The sequence below is a fragment of the Onychostruthus taczanowskii genome, unplaced genomic scaffold, assembly GCF_017590055.1.
Source record: "Onychostruthus taczanowskii isolate IOZ18803 unplaced genomic scaffold, ASM1759005v1 scaffold18, whole genome shotgun sequence".
NCBI lineage: Eukaryota > Metazoa > Chordata > Aves > Passeriformes > Passeridae > Onychostruthus > Onychostruthus taczanowskii.
In genome coordinates, this window is record NW_024499017.1 from 10,468,446 (window position 1) to 10,488,977 (window position 20,532).

General features: G+C 39.9%; 1 protein-coding gene across 2 annotated transcripts in view; it reads left to right on the forward strand.

The window, feature by feature from the left end:
- The window catches only part of CDH13 (cadherin 13), a 433,407-nt gene that overhangs the window by 303,039 nt on the left and 109,836 nt on the right, over positions 1–20,532 (forward strand). For both annotated transcript variants that reach the window (XM_041400548.1, XM_041400547.1), the window contains exon 7: positions 619–797. In XM_041400548.1, coding sequence (XP_041256482.1) covers positions 619–797 — 179 coding nt within the window. The remainder of the gene's footprint in view (positions 1–618; positions 798–20,532) is intronic.

Below are 20,532 nucleotides of genomic sequence, written 5' to 3' on the forward strand. Positions count from 1 at the left end.
CCTGTTATTTCAGTATTGTTGTTTTCATTGTAGCCACCTGTGGATTTTCTGCCTGCAGAATTAAAAGTGGAAGAGATACACCTGTAATTCATTTAGTGAAATGCAATTACCATGTATGGCTTCAAAGCACAGAGATACAGGGAATTTGTGTTAGAGCACATGAGTCTTCTGGGGGCTGAATAGCAAGTACTCACTCTCTACAGCTCCCTGAAGGGTGGATGTGCTCAGGTGGGGCTGGGCTTTTTCTCCAGGCAGCACTGACAGAACCAGAGGTCACAGTCTCAAGCTGTGTCAGGGGAAATACAGGCTGGATATTAGGAAAAAGTTTTTCACAGAAAGGATGATAAAGTTCTGGCATGGCTGCCTGGGGAGGTGGTGGAGTCACCATCCCTGGGTGTGTTTAACAAAGCCTGGATGTGGCACTGGGTGCCAGGGTTGAGTTGAGCTGTTGGGGCTGGGCTGGACTCAATCTTGAAGGTCTCTTCCAGCCTAGTTAAAAAAAGAACAAAAACAAAAAGTAAAGATAACAGGAACACAAGTGCAACCTAGATATCATGTGGAAGCACTCAGTGTCAGAGGGTTTTTGCTCAGTGCCTGCTGTGTGTGCCCTTTCCCCAGGAACCACGGTGATGCGCATGGCAGCGTTCGACGCCGACGATGCCAGCACGGACAACGCCCTGCTGCGCTACAACATCCTCAGGCAGACCCCCACCAAACCCTCCCCAAACATGTTCTACATCGACCCTGAGAAGGGAGACATTGTCACAGTGGTGTCCCCTGCGCTGCTGGACCGGGAGGTGAGTGAGAACTTTCCTGTCTCCAGTATCACATTTTGATGGCTGTGCCTCTAATCTTCTGGGCTGTGAGTAGAGGCTCTGGGTATTGTTGTGTGGGGATTCAGATGCTCACTTTTGAGGATGCTCATTTCTTTTAAGAATTATTTTTATTTCTTACTTAGACCTAACTAGTTCTAAGCTCTGATCAATGTTTATAAATCTAGTAGTTCATAATTTCTGTGCAAGACATTTAGTGTTGTGTAGTGAGAAAGAAGATCTCAGGATTAAGTGGCCTTCAACTTAGAGTTAGTAATTGACACCCAGAGCTAATTGTGCTTATAGATCACTCTGAGAGTATTAGTTTAGTGCTCTATATCTTTCCTAAAATATTTTTATGAGTGGAATTATTGAACTAATTAACTTGCTATCCCATAGCCAAAAAAGAAAATACAACAAGGGGTAGGGAAGGAACAGGTAATCCTCAGGTGGCTTTAAGGTGAATTGCCACTGTGCCAAAATCTATGCTTATATCAGATCATTAACATTATGAGAGCATAAATTGATGGCAAAGAAAGCTTAGGCATGATCATTTCATGTTCAGAAGATAATAAAGTAGAGGCAATCAGTTAATCCAAAGGTTTAGATACCAGAATGTATAAAATCTTGGCACCAGAAAAAGTTACTCTATAAATCACAATTTCCTTTGATGAAGTAGTCCTGAGTGCTCTTAAATTCCTGGAGACGCCCAAATTCTGTTCTTGCAGAATGTTTCAGGTGCACGTTGAGTCACTGAGCTTGTGTTTTAAGTTGATTAGACTCAGGATTGTCCAACGTTCTCAATATTCAGCACATTATTTTTCATTTTACCAGATGAAACACTTCCCTTTCTAGGTGGGTAGTTTTTTCTACAGGCTTTTCCAACAGCAAATATTTAATGGGTAAATCAGACACATACACCAGGAACACAGTGGAGTGAAACTAATGTCTGGACCTGAATATCTGTGTTTTTAAGTTTAAGAGATTCTAACTTTATTCATATTTGGGTGCCTGGATACAGAATGGTGCCCAAGCTAAAGTTTATGAGACCACTACCTTTTCTCCCCTCAAGTTTCCCTTCCAAAGACATTGTTTCAGTTCAAAAGCTTTTTACTCTTTTCTAAAGACAGTTCTAAGTGTTTTTATTCCTCATAGATAACCATTCCCCAGATTAAACCAATTTACTCAAAATTAGAAAATCAATGGAAGGGAATGAACGTGGCTGCTTTTCCCAGTGCCTTCCAAAGGTCACTGGTGATTTATGAAATAATGATGCTGTCTCCTTGCAAGAAACCTGGCTTCAGTTGGATGGGTGTTATGGCTGGATAGTACATCCTGAGAGCAGGATCTGAATTCCTCATGATTTTTAATAATGACCAATTCCATACCTTTACTTTGAAGGTGACATGACAAGTTGGGATCTGTTGAAATTACAGAGTAATTTTTGTTGTTCCACATCTGACTGGTTTACAAGCCAAAATGTGCAGTTGTGTACAATTTTAACCCTAAAATTAAGTATTATCTGCAGTTAGAATCCAGTCTCACTTTGTCTTGTCAGAGGCAAGGCTTTGGGAAAAAGGATGTTTATTTTTTCACAGTCATCTTTGTAGGTTCAGCCTCTTCCCCTTCCTGCCCATATGTCTTGAGTGGAAACTGGTGGTCAGGCCTCCTTTTTCAGACCTGTGTAGTTGCCATTTGTGGTCGAAGATGAACAGCTTCTATTTTTAACCATAATTGCAGCTTTTAGAGACAAGCAGCCTCAAGTTTTTATTCTGAAAAAAAACTAGGTACCAATTTAATATTGATGTTATATAAATAACTCTTATGTATTTCTGTGTGGCTCACGAAATTGAATTATTATACAAAATTGTCTGCTTGAGGTGGGGACAGAGAGGAGTAAAACATGGAGGAGGAAACAACTGAGTAGTTTAGGAGGAAGAAATGTCTGGCTGGATTCCTGCTTGAGGAATAAGGTGTCTACGCATCACCAGGTTTGAATGAGTGGCTTTCTGGAAAGGTGTTGGGCTGGAGGGAGCACCATGTGCCATTCCTTTGCAGAATAACTTCTTTATTAATGCCTTTTTGTTGGGAGCCTGAGCAAATGCTAAATGTTTTGGCCCCTTGTCACACTCTCCCATGAAATGTGTTGTAGAAACACGGGAAGGAGAAGTGTTTTTTCTCCTGAAAGCCTTGCTGGAAGGTGTGAAACACAAGCTGGAGGTTGAGGACAAAATGCTCGTGAGGGAGAATTTGTGAGTCAGGAATGGTTTTATCTCAGCAATCCTTATCTTGCTTTTCTTGGCACCTCAGAGAACAATGTGCTGTAGTAGACACACAGAGGAAGCAGCAAACCCTTCCATCAGCTTTTCCACTCTTGGAAAAGAGAAAGGATGCTGAGAGCAGCTCAGCTGATCCTGTTTGATGATTGGAATTTGAGTCAGCAGCGTTTCCAGTGTAGCTCATGGAGGTACACACAGCCTTTGTGTAGGGGTTGAGGGGAAAGTGAGATTGTGCTGGGGAATTCCACAGCCCAGACACTCCAAAATCTGGTCCTGGTGAATCTGATTATTCATGATTTCCAGTTCAAACCTGCAGCTTCTCCTAGGCTTTACCGGAACTTTCTCTGGGTCAACAGCTGCTCTGATTGTAGGTGTGCTCTTTAAAATTGTAGGTAGCAGCCCTAGACAACAATTAAGAAGCTGAATTAAAGTAAAAAATTCCCTAGGATGGACATGGAGAATGCTGAGAGCAGCTCAGCTGATCCTGTTTGATGACTGGAATTTGAGTCAGCAGCGTTTCCAGTGTAGCTCATGGAGGTACACACAGCCTCTGTGTAGGGGTTGAGGGGAAAGTGAGATTGTGCTGGGGAATTCCACAGCCCAGACACTCCAAAATCTGGTCCTGGTGAATCTGATTATTCATGATTTCCAGTTCAAACCTGCAGCTTCTCCTAGGCTTTACTGAAATTTTCTCTGGGTCAACAGCTGCTCTGATTGTAGGTGTGCTCTTTAAAATTGTAGGTAGCAGCCCTAGACAACAATTAAGAGGCTGAATTAAAGAAAAAAATTCCCTAGGATGGACATGGAGAAAACTATTTTTCATCGTAATGTGATTATGCACCAGAGGTTTATGTGAACTCTTTCAAAGCATGTTAGAACACTGACTAAAATTACTCCCATTTCCCATCTCTGTAACATTTACCACTGCTGGGTCCTTGATGTTTTTGGGAAACTCTTCACTGCATTTAAGACAAATTGGTTGAATATAATTTGTTTGAGGGGTGGATTTGGTCTTTTTTGTTGTTTTGTTTTTGTTTTTTTTTCATTTAAAGTATGAATTATTTCATGTTTATGCATCAGAGGGAACAGGAGACTGGGGGTTTTGCCCAGTGGGGGAGACTGAGATGTGGACATGGAAAACATCTGGCAGGCTTTGCCCATACTGGATACTCCAAATTGTTTCTCCATGGATTTATTTCATGTTAATGCATCAGAGGGAAAACACTGGAGGTTTTGCCCAGTGGGGGAGACTGAGATGTGGACATGGAAAACATCTGGCAGGCTTTGCCCATACTGGATACTCCAAATTGTTTCTCCATGCTTCAGCATTTTCAGAAATGGAGCTATGTCATAGCCTAGAAAGTCTTGTTCCAGAGCAAAGTATCAAAATATGGGCATTTACACTAAAATTAAAAAAAGTTGGGACATCTGGAGAGCTCAGTCTTTAAATCCAATGATGCAGAGGAGAGATCTTTAGTTTGCGTTAGTAAAGATCTATGTTAACAACATTAAGAGACAAAAATGAAAGAATATTTTATTTCTAATGTGTTATCTGGGGAAAAAAAGTTACTTCTAAGGATACTATACTTTTAAAATAAATAAAATGTAAAAGAAGAAAGAATTAACTTCTTTCTGATCAAGTCCAACTGGACATCTTAACTATGAAGGACCAGCTAAATGTGAAGAAAAATTTAAAAAATTTCTATAAGTCTTCAAATTTTCCTTTTCTGTGGCTCTCATTTCTTAAATCTGTTTCTAAATGGGGAGTTTGGAAATGGGGATGCTCCCTGTTAGAAATAGTCTGGGTGTTTGATGGGTGATGGAATTGCTTTGGAGCTGTTTCCATATTGAAGTGTCACCTACAAAAAAGTCCTTCTGTCCTGTCTGCACAAAAAGGGTGTGCAGGAGCCCCCCAGACTCCATCCAACAGGATGCTGATGTGCTGTAACTGAGGGAATGCTTCCTGCCTCCAAGGAAGAGGCACAGTGAAGGATTTGTATTTCTACACCAACAGATTTTTTATTTATAAATTTTTTAGATTCAAAAGTGTTTCCAGAAGTGCATGATCCTGGGGGTTTAAAGCAAAACTCAGGTAATTTCTCAAAGAACATCCATTTTCATTTTCAGAAGGCAGCTAAGGACACATTTTTGAAGATTAATGTGGGTTGTTTTTTTTTTCTTCTTGTGGGAGTTAGGCATCCTTGAATGTGTCAGTAATAAAGATTGAAGAGTGTTAGGGGGCAAATTATACCTGCAGGTATCCATTGCAGAATGCATTTTGATTCATAAATTCAGAGGAGAAGGATGCCCTCCATCAAAATATATGGTCTAAATGACACGAAATAGAGCACAACAGGGAAAGAGAGTAAAAAAGCAAGAAAAACAGGGGGAGGGGAAGAAGTTGGAAGGAAACCTTGAGGAAACGTCCTAAATTTCAGGGATGGAGACTCCAGTTCAAAGTGACACTTCCCTGCAGTGAGAGAAAAATAATGCTCCTCATGTGCATAAGTGAAGAAAACACTTGTGGTCTCAGAATCAACTCTGAAATTTCCTTCAAGGGTCAGGAATTGGGTTTTCTGCTTGCCCACAATGCTGTTTTCTCAGTGTTACAGACCCCTCTGCTCTACAGGAAAGCAACTGTGATTTGTATAAACTTCATGACTAAAGCACTAAAAGAAAGCTGTCACCACAGTTGCTTAAGTGAAATATTTACTTCTCGCAGTTTGAGAAGTAACCTGCTTTTGCTTTTGATAGGAGCTGCTGTGCTTAATTTGAGTTCAAGTTAACAAACGGTTTGAGCTGTCTGCTGCGTGCTGATCTGTGTGCTGGCACACGTGGCTTTAAACACCTCAAGGAAACCACTTCAAGCGTTCTGTGGTTGTGAGAGACCCTGGGCTAGACTGGGCTGAGTGAAATGTGTGTTCTGCTGTGGGCTGACACAAGCTCGGGAAGCAGCTGCTGTGTTCTGTGACCATTCGCACCAATCTTGGTGCATCAGTCTGCCATGGTTTGAATCATAAATACTTTTTCCTCTCTTTATGACTTGGGAAAATGGAGCTGAAAGCCTTTTGCCATGAACTGTAGGAAAGCTGGAGCCCCCGGTGCTCGTGTGTGTGTGAGCTGCCCACAAAAACAAGGATGGTTTGGGGTCTGGAGCATTTCCCTGGTGAGGGGAGGCCGCAGGAGCTGGGCCTGGTCACTCTGGAGAAGGGAAGGCTGCGAGGGGATCCCATCAGTCCTTACAAATATTTCCAAGGTGGATGCCAAGAGAATGGTCCCAAACTCTTTTTTGGTGGTGTTCAGCTGCAGGACAAGGAGTAATTGCCATAAAATTAAGCAGAAATAGTTCCACCTCAACATGAGGAATAATTTTCCCTGGAGGGGGCAGAGCACTGGAACAGCTTCCCAGGGAGGGCATGGAGACATCCCAACCCCACCGGGACGCTTTTCTTGTAGAATGGAACAACATTCCTACCTTGGAGGGGCTTGGACTGGACGATGTCCAGAGGTCCCAACCCTATTTTATGACTCTGCAACATTTGGCTGAGCCTCCCCCTTAACCAAAGGCTGTGAAACCACACCTGCAGCAAAAAGCAGAGTACAGCAGCCAGGCAGTGCCTCTCCTGGCTGGGAGGGAGGCATGGCTGTGCAAGTTTTCAAGTCTGCAGCAGCCCCTGATCCTCATCCAGCAGCACACTGCTGCTGTGGAGCAGGGCAGAAATGTTCTTTACAGCATGGAGCAGCCCTGCTGGTGTGAGCAAATCATGGTGCTCAGGTCTCTGAAGGGGTAGCAGTAGAAAACAGAAAAATCTTGTCCACTTCTGCGTATGGACAACACCCTTGTTATTAATATTTTCCCTTTTGGAGATAGGTGTCTTAGCAGTCAATATATTTATTACCTACTCGATCTAAATGCAAATGCTGAACCAACAGTGCACTCTCATTTTTAATGAAAAGATATTAATCTTTTCAGCAAATGCATTCCACATTTGATCTTTGTATTAACCTCTAACATATTCATATTTACAGCAATTGTGGGAAAACATATACCTTGGAGCATATCAGCTCTGAGTTGGAATAATTGTATCATTTTGTCTTGTCTTCTCTGACAGAATTCCCACTTGCACACCTTTAACTTGTTTTGCAGTATGGTAAATTCCAGAGCTGAACCTCAGTTTCTATGGTTTAAGGGGTTTTAGTAATAGATACAGCAATATCTCATATTTCTTTCTGCTCAAAATACAAGATAAACAAGGTATTCACCATTTCCCCTTTGTTAATGCATTTCTTACATTCTGGTTTCTGATGCTTGTGAACATAAGCAACAGAGGGTCTTGAGTGAGAGAAAAACTCATGGGTCTTTGGTCCTTTTTCAGAGGATACTCCATAGTCCATTATATCTGAAATATTAGAAATAGGGAGAAAAAAAGTCTGCCAGTTATAATGTTACTTATGGAAAAATGGTCTGAGATTGAAAGTGCTTCTTAGTGAGATGTAAAACCACATTTGAAGTTAATTTTATGATGAATTTTTCAGTATTTGGGTTTAAATGCCTGTAGTGAGGGAAAAAAAAATTTAGTTTACCAGTAATTCTTAGTTTAATTCCTATTATGTTTTTGATGGGAAAGCTCATTAACCTGTTCTTGAATCTAGAAAGAAGCTGTGCAAAGGAGAAATAAAAGTCAAAATTATATGTCAAAATATGAGTAGTGTGATTCAGGTTACAAACAGGAAAATCTCCTATTGAGAGAACATGAGAGGATATGTACGTTCATTAAAACCACAAATCTGACCTCTTTGAAGCTGCAGTGGCAGAATTCCTACAAATCTTTCATGACATTGTTAGATAATTTCTAATTTAATTTAACACATAGCTTGATAGTCTGATTAAAAAAAAAAAAAAATAAAGTGAGAAAATTATCTGACAATAACAGGACCGGAGTTTTTCTTCTGTAAAAATCCATGAGGGATGAGACTATCTCATCATTCCCACACAATGTTCCTGTCTCCTCCTGGGCAGGGAGTGCAGCACCCAGACCCTGAGGCAGATACATCACTGGATGGCTTTTCTTCCCCACACAGAGCATGAGGTGTGAGAATGCACTTCTGGAACAAAGCTGAGCAAACACTTCTGCTGTCTGTGAATGAACATCTCCCTGCAGAAGCTGATGCTTGTGTTCTGTGTTTTGCATTTACCTTTTCCCCTGGAACAGCCAAACCCTTTGGAGATGCTCCCAAATCCCCACCTTGGCCCCTCTGCGGCAGTCCTGAGCTCTGGTTTGTTGGAAACAACTTTGCAGGTAGAATCCTTTGGTCAGCACAGCCCCCAGGGCATCCTCCTGCAGCTCAGCTGGCCAGCACCCACCTGTAGGGCTCCTTTATGGTTTCACCCCATACAATCGTCTGGAGAATTGCTGCAAGTTGTCAAACTTTTAACCTGGAGCTTGCAGGTGGGATAAATTACCACTTAAAGGCAGAGGTCCTGCAAGGACATTCCCTTCCGCTCCAAGGAATCCCAAGATGTCTCACAAAGGAACCTTTTAATTGCTTTGTCTGTGTCTCCCTCTGACAAGGAGGGAAGAAGGAGTGGTCCTGGTTCTTCATTAGAATGTTGGATTTATTTCTTAGCTGGGCTACTGGACCTTCATTCCCCAAGTGTGTTATGCACTCAGGATTCTGAGCTGTTGGGGGGTTCCAACTCTCACAGTTTTCTTCCTGGAAAATCTCCACATTTCCCACAAGATGATGTGAATGTGATTTTTCAAACCTGCAGCTCTCTGTGGCTGCACTAAGCAATATTTATCTTCTCCCTCTGATGTTTTGGGTTAGGAGTTTGGGTATCACTACCTCCTGTGGCAGATAGTTTGCTGATCCTCTAGAAATGTCACTCATCCAAACATCCTGAGTTTCTCTGACACTGATGTACTGCAGAGAGATTTTAAAAATATCATCCTCAAGGCACTTACAAAGAGTGACACAGAACATGATATCAGCTGCCCACATGTTTTGAATAGAGGCTGATAATGGAAATGTCCTTTTTTTTTTTTTTTGTGAGAGTTTCTTTATTAAAATAAGAAAAAGAGGAATATTAACTTTATGGATGTTGAGAGGTGAAAATCCCACTGTGACAAGTGGCTGTCTGAGAGGGGAAAAGAATTGGTGGACTTAGAATAAAAAAAGCCTCCAGCTTCAGGTTTTGCAGAGGAGCTGGTTAGTTGCTAAATGGTTAATTGCTAAATGGTTAATTGCTAAATACTGGCATATATTCTCCCAGAACTAAGAGCACAATGGTCTTCAATGTTCATCTATGACTGAAGGTGGTAAAACTTTTAGAAATTCCAGGCTGAGGACACACTACACATTTTGCAGATGTTTGGGGAAGTGGTTTCAGTTCAGGGAGAAGTGGGTGAGTACAAAAACAGAAAACCAAAAATTATTATCCATGTAGATTTAAGAGGTGCCAAAAGGTGAGAAAAAATCTGAAAGATCTCACTGGCAGTGTTTTTTCATCCCTTGCTTGGGGCCAAGGAATATGACTCTAAAAGGTAGAAGTGCATCACTGTGGATTAATCCCATTTTTTTCTTGGAAGTTTCCCATTTCCAAACAGTTTTTGCTGGCTAGACAAGATGAGCTTCCTGCTATAGAATCGGTGTACAGCACAGTTAATGCTTGGAAACAAAACTTTAGGATATTTTATCTTCAAAGTCTGGCTTTTGAACACAAGTATCAACACTTTCAGAATGCTCAGTGCTTAAGAGAGCAGAAATAAAAACATCTGGAAGTGGTCAGTTTACAACCAGCACTAATCAAGTAGATTTAGCACTGAAAATAAATGGAATTACCTCAAAATCACCATAGGAATAATTGCTTAGTTTGGTGGAGTTGCAGCTTTGAGTACTTGGAATTCAACAAGAGTTACTCCAGAGGTGCTAGACCTGATTTTTTTTTTTTTATTTTAACATTAAAAGAGCATTTTCAAATATGTAGGTGGCTATTTTTAGTTCTGCTAGAATAATTCCAATTTCCCAGTGTGCTATTTGGGGATAATTCCTCTAGCACCAATGGGGTTTTATTTTTGATTCCCCAAATGTCATCAGACAACAGACATATCTTTATCATTTTCACTTTCTTTTATCTTTCTTATGACTTTCTATTTTTAGAGTGCATGTAGCAAAAATAATTTAAAATATGCCGTTTTGTAAGAGATTGTATCTTAATTCCATCAATTGGGAAATTTCTTTCTCTCGAAATTCTACCCAAATTTAGCTCTCTTTTGTGTTGAAGTATCTAATTACAATAACATTAATTAAATGTGTGTGTGTGTTCAACTTTAAGTTTTCAGTCTGTACTGTAGAGTTTTACAAAACTCTATTCAAGGTTAAAATAAACCCCTCTTAGTCTACATGGATAACATTAATGTTTAGTTTTCTGTTTCTATTTCACTGTATCAATTAAAAGGTAATTTGAGGAGAATGTGAATAAACATAATGAGTCATGTTAATTAAATTCTCCACTGTTTCTCTTCTGGACTGGAGGATCCACTGGTGTTCCACTTGTAAAACATTCACAGAACTTTTTGCCTGATTGTTTTTAATTTTTGTATATTAAACAAATCTCAAAAATTGAAGTCTTAATTAAAATACAGCTGGAACATCCTAGTGAGACAGTGGCTGCCTGTGAGTCTGTTTTTACTTGTAAATGTTGTCCATTACACCCATACTGTGTACATTGAAACCCTTCAGAAGCTCCAAACCTAAGGCATAAATGAAGACAGTCAATGGCTTCATTAATCCAAAGTGGTGCATTAGTGCAGACAAAAAGTTCCCCTTAGCCCAGCCTGGTTCTTTCTGTCCTTTCTGTGCTGTTTGATGCAGCTGGGAGTTCCTCAGGTGATGGATTTCCCCTGGCTGGAGGATCCCTGTCAGTGATCCCAGTGCTGCTCCTTGTGCCCAAACTCTGTATTTGATGACGTTTTACAGTTTGTGATGCCCTGAGAAGGCTGGCCTAGAACAGTGGCTGGGCAGAGCTAAAGAATAAAGCAGAGACTTATGCAAAGGATCTCTTCAATGGATCCACCTTGGGCAGCACAAGAGCCCAGCCAGGGCTGCACCCAAGATGAACAAAAATGGTCCCAAAATGGACCCAAGATGAACCAAAATGGTCCCAAGATGAACCACAATGGTGCCAAAATGAACCCAAGATGAAACAAAATGGTCCCAAAATGAACCCAAATGAACCAAAATGGTCCCAAAATGCACAAGCGCTCACGGGGTCTCTCCCTGGGGTCAGCTCTGCTCCATGTGCACATTGCAGTTCAGTGTCCAATTCCAGCTCAGCCCCTGCCCTCCCATCTCTCCAGCCCACGGGGTTTGTGCTCTTGGGCTGAGATTTGGATCATTTGTCCTTGGTGCCCAGCTGGAGCAGGAATTGTTTTGTGTCCCTGCTCTGTGCACAGAGCTCACCATGCCCTGATGTGAAGCTCAGACCCACACACTAAAGCAGCACAGAATGTGAAAAATAGAAAAGCCAAAACCTGAGGCATCATTTGCTTGTGACATCTTTAACCCGATCTGTCTTGTACGACAGCTTTTTTTTTTTTTTTCTTTTTTTTCTCTTTTTTTTTCACCTCAAAGCAAACTTTATTTGCTTGAGAGGAAATCCATAAAGCATCATTCTCCCTGCAGAACAAGTAAGAGCTGACTCCTTGGAGACCAGAGATAAATCACTTTTAAGGGAAGATATTGCTCACTCAGAAAAGTAATTTGTAAACATTTTAAGTTTGTGCCATATTATCCCACCATCCCCAAACAGATGCCTGCTTCTGAAATACTGAAATATGAATTCTCCCTTGCAGGCTGGTGGTGCAGGGAGCAGCATTTATGAATGGAGACTTTTCTTCTTTGGCAAACAACACCTGACATCTTCAGAATATTTTGCCTGACGCTGCTCATTTAATGTTTTCAAGAATCCTGGACAACCACCTTTCCTAGATGAGATGGTTTCAGCATAGGAGTTGAATATTTTTGCCATTTAATTTTTCTTTATAGAGTTTATATTGGGATGTTGCCCTGCATAAATATTAAAAGTAGATTTAGGCCAGGCAACACTCACACTGAGGTGAGATGTGGGGTAGTGCCATGGCAGGGAGACTTCTAGTCTTTAAAATGGGCAATAATTCCATTCCAATTCCAGAAATCACAGAAATCAGATGGGAAATAATGGGAAAATAATAAATGGGAATTGGCAATAATTAATAAATGGGAAATAATTTCATTCCAATTCCAAAAATCATGGAAATATTCCAGCTTTAAGGAACTGCAACAGAAAAAAGGCTCAGAATCTGGCCTTTGATTCCACAGTAAAGAGAAATAGTAAATTTTATTCCAAATGTATTTCAACTTAATAAACATCTGTCTTGTATATTTAAAACTGCCATTTCAGGATTGTAATTATATCATCTGAAAATAAGTCCTCCTCAAAAGAGAATTGAAGTGACAGGCTGAAGAAAATGAAACATGACGTTGCTCATTCTCCTTTCGTCCTACAGCTAAAATTTAAATTAATTTTCTTCTTCTTGTCAGAAAGTATTTTAATTGGAAATCACTTTTGATTGCAGTTTTCAGAGAGGAATGGGAGCCTTCCCATTGTGTCTTCATAATATTTTACTAAATTAATTTTTGCACATATTTTAAATAGTTGATAGCTGTAATGGTAATTCTAAAGAAGGTTTAAAAACCTGAGTTAAATGTAAAGATTCTCACTTTTTTTTTTTGTTTCTTGGCACCTTTTCATACAGATATGGTGTGTTTGTTGCCATAGTTACCTGCTTGTTGAGAGAAATGAATATTTGATAGTAGCAGTAACTAGACTGTAAAAATTAGTTATGCTGCTTCAGTTCAATTTAGGTTTATCACACTTTTTTTTTTTTTTTTCAGCTGAATTTTCATTATAAATGTTGAAGGAAAGTTGTAGAGTCATATTCCTCCGGGAGCTACAAGTCTCTGTAGCCCTGTAAGATCATTCACGCTCATTCCACAGCCCTCTGATGAACTAAAAGATCCTAATTAAATTTTCTTCCAATATACTTCAATTTTCAGTTTCCAGGCCTCTTCTAATGGGAGCTTCTCCTATTAATATCTTCATCTAAATATCACAGAGGACAACACAGAGTAGCCATTCCATGGCCACCACAGGTGGTGGCTTTTTGTGCTGAAACAGTGAGAGGTCAGATGCTGAGGTTTGGCCTAATCCCTCCCTCCTGAATAATTTCTGGCTTGCCAAAATCCTTTTTGGCACCTGATTCAGCCCCCATGGCTTCTTGTGCTGAAACAGTGAGGTCAAATGCTGGGGTTTGGCCTAATACCTCCCTCCTGAATAATTTCTGGCTTGCCAAAATCCTTTTTGGCACCTGATTCAGCCCCCAGCAGACAGTGGAGCTCCACACAGCTCAGGAATGCAGCTTTCAATGCCTATCCAGGCAGCAATTCAGGGAAAGTTGCACATAAGAGAGGGAAAAGATCTCCAGAATAATAAAAAAAGAGTATGTGGTTTAATTAGAACAGTTCCAGGAGTGAAGCAGTTCCTGCTCTGACATTTACCTCAGCACTGTCACCTTGCTGCCTGCACTGAAATCTTTGGCAGAAAGCATGACTTGAGGAAAAAATGATGCTCTGGGTCGTGTTGTCATGCAGGGCTGTCTCAGGAGAAGTGACAGAAATCGTGTCGGCTGCATTATCTTCCCTTACTCTAATTTCTCTTGTCTTGGAAATGTCTGAATTGTCTCTGTGCACTTTAATGTAGCCTTGATAAAATACATAACTCATGGAAGAGACAAACTGAAGAGAGATCAGAGCTTTCCCAGGGGATTTCTGCCTTTCCAGTTAACCACAAGAGAGATGGAAAGTGCTGAAACGAGGGAGAATTTTCAGGAGAATTTGTCAAAAATGCTTTTCTAATATCTGGAAGCCCAGAGATTTCCACTAATGGGATTAACTGCTTGAGAAAATGAGGGAAAGGCAGGAAAATCTGTGCTGGTGGTACTAATGGTGTGATTCAGGCTTTCCTGAGGTAACCAGAAAGTTGTTGCCATTGATTTTCACCTCGGAAGTTGCAGCAGGTCCAAGGCAGCTGCTGGGGGGAATTGGAGATAGCAGGGCTTTTTGCTGGACTCTTGACTTCTCACCATGGCCTAATTATAACATTAAGGAGTCATGTTCCTGCCTTAAAAGAGAAATAATCACCAGGTTCTGCAGACTGCCAGGCTGGAGGGGCAGCACTCTGGGACAGCAGTGGGTAAAAGCATTGCTTTTAGCAGAGTGAGCAGTGAGGAGATGTTTCTGAGAGCCTCCAAGGAGAAAACAGTGGGGTTCACTTAGGATAGTCCAGCACTTCAAAACAGATTGGGTTTTTGGTGTCTGGTTTGATGCTTTTATTTTTTTTTTTTTTCTCCCTGTGAGATGTAAAAAGGTCTAAGTTTGATCAGAAAGTTTTAGAAGCTGTTACGAGTTTGACTCTGTGCCTGCACTGGGATGGAGCCATGGGGCTGAGCAGGGCATGTGAAGCCTTTTCTTGTCAGTCCTTCCCTTCCCCATCTGCTCAGGGTAATCCCCTTCCAGCCCCCAACTTCCTGTCACTTCTGTACAGAGTTTGATCAGTATAAGTTTTTTTTTCTTTTTTTCAAGCATATATAATGCCTGGCAGCTTATTTATTAACCCAATATAAAATTTACTTTAAACAATGCTGCTCCAAAATTTCCAATGCACCCCCTACCCCCAAAAAACCCAATATAAACCCCAAAACACAGGGATTTTCCAGTGTTTTCTGGCCCTTCTTCCCCAGCCAACATGGGAAGGTTTTTATTTCTTACTTAGGGGGAAATTCCATTAGCGATTTCCTCATGCCTTCAGGGGATTTGCCATCTTGTCTAAGTTGTTAATGGCTGTCTGAGTTTTTCAGAAGTGTCTTCAGGTAAGGGGAATTCTTCAAAACCTCAGTTCTTTGGGTGCACAGAGTGTAGGGAGGATTTGAAATTTATTGTCTAAAAGGGAGCTTTGAAGTATTGTGAACATGTAGATTTTTATATATGTAAATCTGTGTATGTGATTGGTTCTTTGGGGTTTTGGGGGGGTTTTTTGGCTTGAAAGTCCTTTGAAAGGTATTTTATACCTGGCTTGCATTTAATTGGAAAATGGGATATGGAATTTCATCTGGTTTTGCTGGGAATGTCATATCTCAGCATAAGAAGTCCATCCCATCACATGGAAAGGTGTAAATGGAGTTAAAACAAACTTTTACTGAAGCAGCTGCCAGTGGAGTCTCACAGCTTGGTTTGAGGAAGGAAGCTGTATGAAAAAAAAATATCATTATTTATATTGTGTAAATGAGAATTTCTTTTCAGTTCTAAAGCAGGTCTTGTCTCCTTTTGGGTGGCAGGAGCAGAACACGGAATACCTGAGTTCCAAAAGTTTTAATAGAAGCTCCTGCCTTCCTTTGCAGGAGCATTGGTGTATCAGCTTGTTACTGGTCCCCTGAAGTTTATATATCATATTTAGTTTATCAGCTTCCACATGAGGCAAACAGGATTTGATTGCATGATCTGACATGCCAATATTATTTTGGGGAGGCAAAAGGGAGTCTGATTTGATCTCAGTGACTTGGTAAGTTACTCCTACTTGAAGAGATGGGTTTAAATTAAACTGAGGATGTTCATTTCCAATAGATAAAGCAAGATAAAGTTTTCTTTTTTTCATCCCAGGAATGATAGAGAGCAGTATGTAATTTTTGGTTTATGAAGATGGAGGACTGAAAACTGACAGAGATTTTGGAATATAAATTAAGAATTTAGATGACATTTTGAGGAAATGGATAAGCAGAAGATGCTGTGCACTTTGGTTTGAGTAAAACCTGTCTTTCTCAATCCTATCCAGGGAAGATAAATTATCTGCTGTAATTCAGACTATTACTGATAAGCGTAATGGATCAAACAGAACATTCTTAGTTTCAATAAACAGGAATGCGAAAGGTAACTTCCTGAACACTTTTCTATTTTCTGTGCAGCCCATCTCAGAAAATACTAGACAGTATCTTTAAGTTAAACCATACAATGCACTGCAGAAAACATTCTGAAATATTTGATATAATTTAAAACATATTTTCCACTCTGTTATAAATATTGGAGAACACTGGGAAAGTGTTATAGCATTTTGCATATAAATATATTTCCTATTTGTACATGGGCCTGCCAGTAACCACTCAGAGATGCAACAGCTGATTTAAGGCTTGTAGGCAAAAAGGAATCTGCTGCAAGTGAAAAGTTAATGCTAAGAGATTAATTTCTTGTTAGAATTCTGGGAGAGAGCAATGAGTAGAGAAGAAAATGAGTAGCAAATAAGAAACGCTCAAGAACTGGTGAAGGGATTCAGAGTACTTAATTTAGGTTTTTGAGCAAGATGTGCGCTTGTACACTCCATGAGGAGAGGGGTGTTTGGTTCCACAGTCCACCACAAATGCCACTGAGCTCTGACAGACCAGACTGTGCTCAAAAACCTTCCATGGTAGGAATGGTGAGAAGTTTCCCTCTCCTTGCAGGCACGAGGGGTGACTGCATTCATCAACCACTGAAAAAAAAAAAAAAAAAAGCAGCACAGGAAGGGTTGGAACTAAAAAGAGCCCAGGACAAATTTGGTTCTGCATGGTCATTTCCTCTCTCTGCAATAGTGCTGCGTGGATTTTAGCTCTTGCGCAAACATCTGGAGAGGTACAATTATGTGGATTCAAAATCTCAGTCACTTGAAATCCTTTGGAAATAATTCTAGAAATTTCTGTGGTTTGGCTTTGAGCTCGGTGTACATCAGAAAAGGTCAAGAATTTATTTCTGTGGTTCTGATTTTGTTATCTAATACTAATCTCTGTCAGAGCAGAAAAGAATAACAACATCCTTATCAGGTTAAATACAAGGCTTCATCTTCAAAGAGAGTCATCCAGTACCAGAACCCATGGCTGTGGTTTTGTCTCCTTGTAAAACAATCATGGATGCTTCTCCTGCTGCTGTCAGCATCCATTGGGTTTTAAATAAAATGTGCATTAAGGAGAGCACATCCATGCTTTACTGTTGAACACTCTTCTCAGTGCCAGGCTGATGCAGAACCATCCATTCCTGCTTTCCCAAGATCCTGATTTTGGTGGAGGCTGCCCAAGTAAAGAACCACTAAGATTTATCTCTTTGTTCAGCCCCTTCCTGCAGTAGGGGAAACCTCAAATGGCCTCTCCACACATCCACCTTTTCCTGGGTAATCCATCTCTGGAAGAAACCTTTGCTGTGGGTAATTGTGTCCTAGGGAGGAGCAGAGGCTGCTGTGCTGCTGGAACACTGATTTACTCCTCTGCTAATCCTGGTGTGTTTGACAACAGAACACTGGGTAGCCAGAATGGCAGGAATTTATGTCTTGAGGTAATAACTGGATGGATGATGACAGGAAAAAAAAGATTGGTTTGGAACTATTTGTCTTAAAGCTGGTTTCTCATCTGGTTCTGCATTCCTTTTTCTTCTGAAGTCTTTGTCTGATAAATAATACCTTTTCAGTGGCTCCCACCTTCTTGACACATTTCTTCTTTATAAAGAAACAAGATTTATTTAAGTAAATGGTGTATTTTCAAAAAGTTTTCAACATGAGAAAGGGTTTATTTATTTTTCTTCTTTCTTTAACTTGAGGAGCTACAAATGTATTACTGAAATAATCAAATATAGCTCAACTTTTCACTCTGGAATACACAGGAGCAAAACTGGGAAAAGGAGTCAAAGAAGAAAAAGGATAGGGAAAATTTCAAAAGACAATGAGGCACAAATATATAATCAGTGAAGCTGGAATTTTGGGTAATTCACTTGTGTGAATTGTATTGATGGATAACAGAATGGAACTAGGTGAAGGGAAATATCCAGGAACCTTTTCTAGCAAAGGTTAAACTATGGAATTCGTGTCTGAAAGAATGTTCATGGGTATATTTTGGAAGAGAACAGAAAAAAAGGCCAACATCTTCAATGTATGTCCTTGAACAAGAAAAAAAATCACAGAAAAATCCCCCAAAAAAGCCATTTATCAACAGTGTCTCAGTAAGAAAAAAAAATTTTGGGGTTCAAAATAATTTATTTCCTACAACTGGAAGATTTTCAAGGCCAGATTGGGCAGGGTTTGGAGCAGTGGAAGGGGTCCCTGCCTGGCATGGCATGGAATGAGGTGATCTCTTCCAACTCAGACCTTTTCTGATTTTTAAACTACTCGTTAAAGTGAGTCCTTGCAGTAAAAATGGATGAGAGAGAGCATCCTCCTGAGAGCTCTGAGGAGGGGTGCAATGGAAAAGGAAACAGGTGAAAAACATCCCTGGTATTTCTGAAGGGCCCTGATGACTTTTGTGAGGAGCAGTTCATTTCTGAGCATCCAGATGCTCATATAATGAGGTGCTATTTAAAGTTAGCACAAACTTCCCTCTGTCTCTCTAGATAGCATCAGACTCTGGAAGTTTTTTTAAAAAATATAAATTGAGCTCTTCAGAAAAAATGCAAATCAACAGATATAGCACGGCAGAAGAATAGAAACAAGAAAGGGTTTGAAATGTGGTTTTAGCCACATTGTTTTAGAGTTTATGAGTCATCTGAGCTTCTTCTGTGCTGTGGAAAATTGCTTCAGAAATTGCTCCAGGCAGTTAGCTCAAAAATCGTGTTTCCACATTTGTTCATAGACTCACAACTCGTGCTCACATCTGCTAGCTTGAAATGGACACTTAAAAAATACTTTGGGTTCAGTTCCAGCCTTTGAACTCAAGAAAGGTGCAAGTTTTTCTGAAGTATAAATTTTAAATAAATGTTAGGCATAAATTATTATTAAATATGTATTATAACTATTTAAATTTTAAATTATTTCTTTTTAAATTAATTAATATTTATTATTAAATTATTATTAAATATAGGCATCTGTTATTAAATTGTACAATAACAATGTAATCCTTATATTATATATTATAACAATTATACAATAATAATTGTATATAGGCATTAATTATTATTTACTTTAATTATATTTTTAGAAATTAGCATTTATTTTAATTTATGCATAAATTTTAATGTAAATATTTATGAGGCTTGCATTAAGGATTCCTTTCTGCACCTCCTTTTGAGACCATCAAACCAACAAAAAAAATTGATGGTGATATCACTGAAAAACAAAAATCTGGTAAAACCAGTGCATGAAATTAGGATTTGCTTGACTCACATAAGGAAAACAAGCAGATAAATAGTATTTCAAGCTTCTAAAAGCCTGTGGTGCATCATGAGAATTCAGTGGAGGCAGAAACCTCCTGGCATGTGCTTTGCTGCATGATGCCCCCATCCAGTGCTGGGAGAATATTGCTGCCTGTTGAGGGTTGTTTCCTTCTCCTCAAAGAGGTTCAGGATCCAAGGCACCCTGCAAAGATTTCCTTTGCTTTTCACAGTTTAAGGTTTTGGAGAAGATTACTCTGGTGGAAAATTCCTGATGCTGTTATTAGAAAAAAAAAAGGGTTTTGTTTTGGGGTTTTTTTTGGTTTTTTGGTGGTTTTTTTTGATGTTAAATGTACTGAATTTATTTATTTACACTGAATATTCCTTTGGTTTTTGTTGTAAGCATAGGCTGTTAGCTTCATCACCCCTGGAGGTTTGTCCAAGCCTGCCAGGAAACCAAAAGCAAACTTCTCTAGCAGCTCTTCAAATCTCAGGCCCGTGAAAAGCCCTTGGTAGTTGTTGTTTTTCCAGCAAAGATGAAATATGCCCAATCCAAGTAAAAGTTGATGGATATAGTGAATATTTACCTGACCTGGATGACACCATGGGACAATAGAATGCAGAGCATTAGAGACTGGAGGCAAAATTTCCAGTCCAGATGGGTAAAATGGGATGATTTTGTCCATTTTTAATCCCTAAAATAATCAGGGTCAGGGATCCAAAAGCCCTGACTTTGCTGAGAGGTGGGGGCTGCTCAACACCTCTGAAATGAGACAATTTTCCACAGGGTTGGTGGAAGGAATCTCATTTCACACAGCCAGAATGTCAGATCCAGTTGTGTTGGCTTAATCTCAGCTGCCTGCTGGAAAGGAAATGGCAATGGAATGATCACATCCATATTCCACGTACCAGTGGAGGGGAAGCAATACTTTTAAAATATAATTTATATGAAAATGTTTCTCAAATACCTGTATTACAAATACAAAGGATATGAAAGACTTTAAATGAGCTAATAGGAGGAGGAAATCAACAATGCCCTTTATTACATCCACTTTAATCACAGGGAAATCCATTTCCAGCTCATCAGCTATTGATATGCAGAATGAGAGGTTCTCCCAGCTGTTTCATCTGGAGCTGCCCCACTCCCCAGTCTGAGGTTCACTCATCTTCTTCCTTTCCCCTACCTT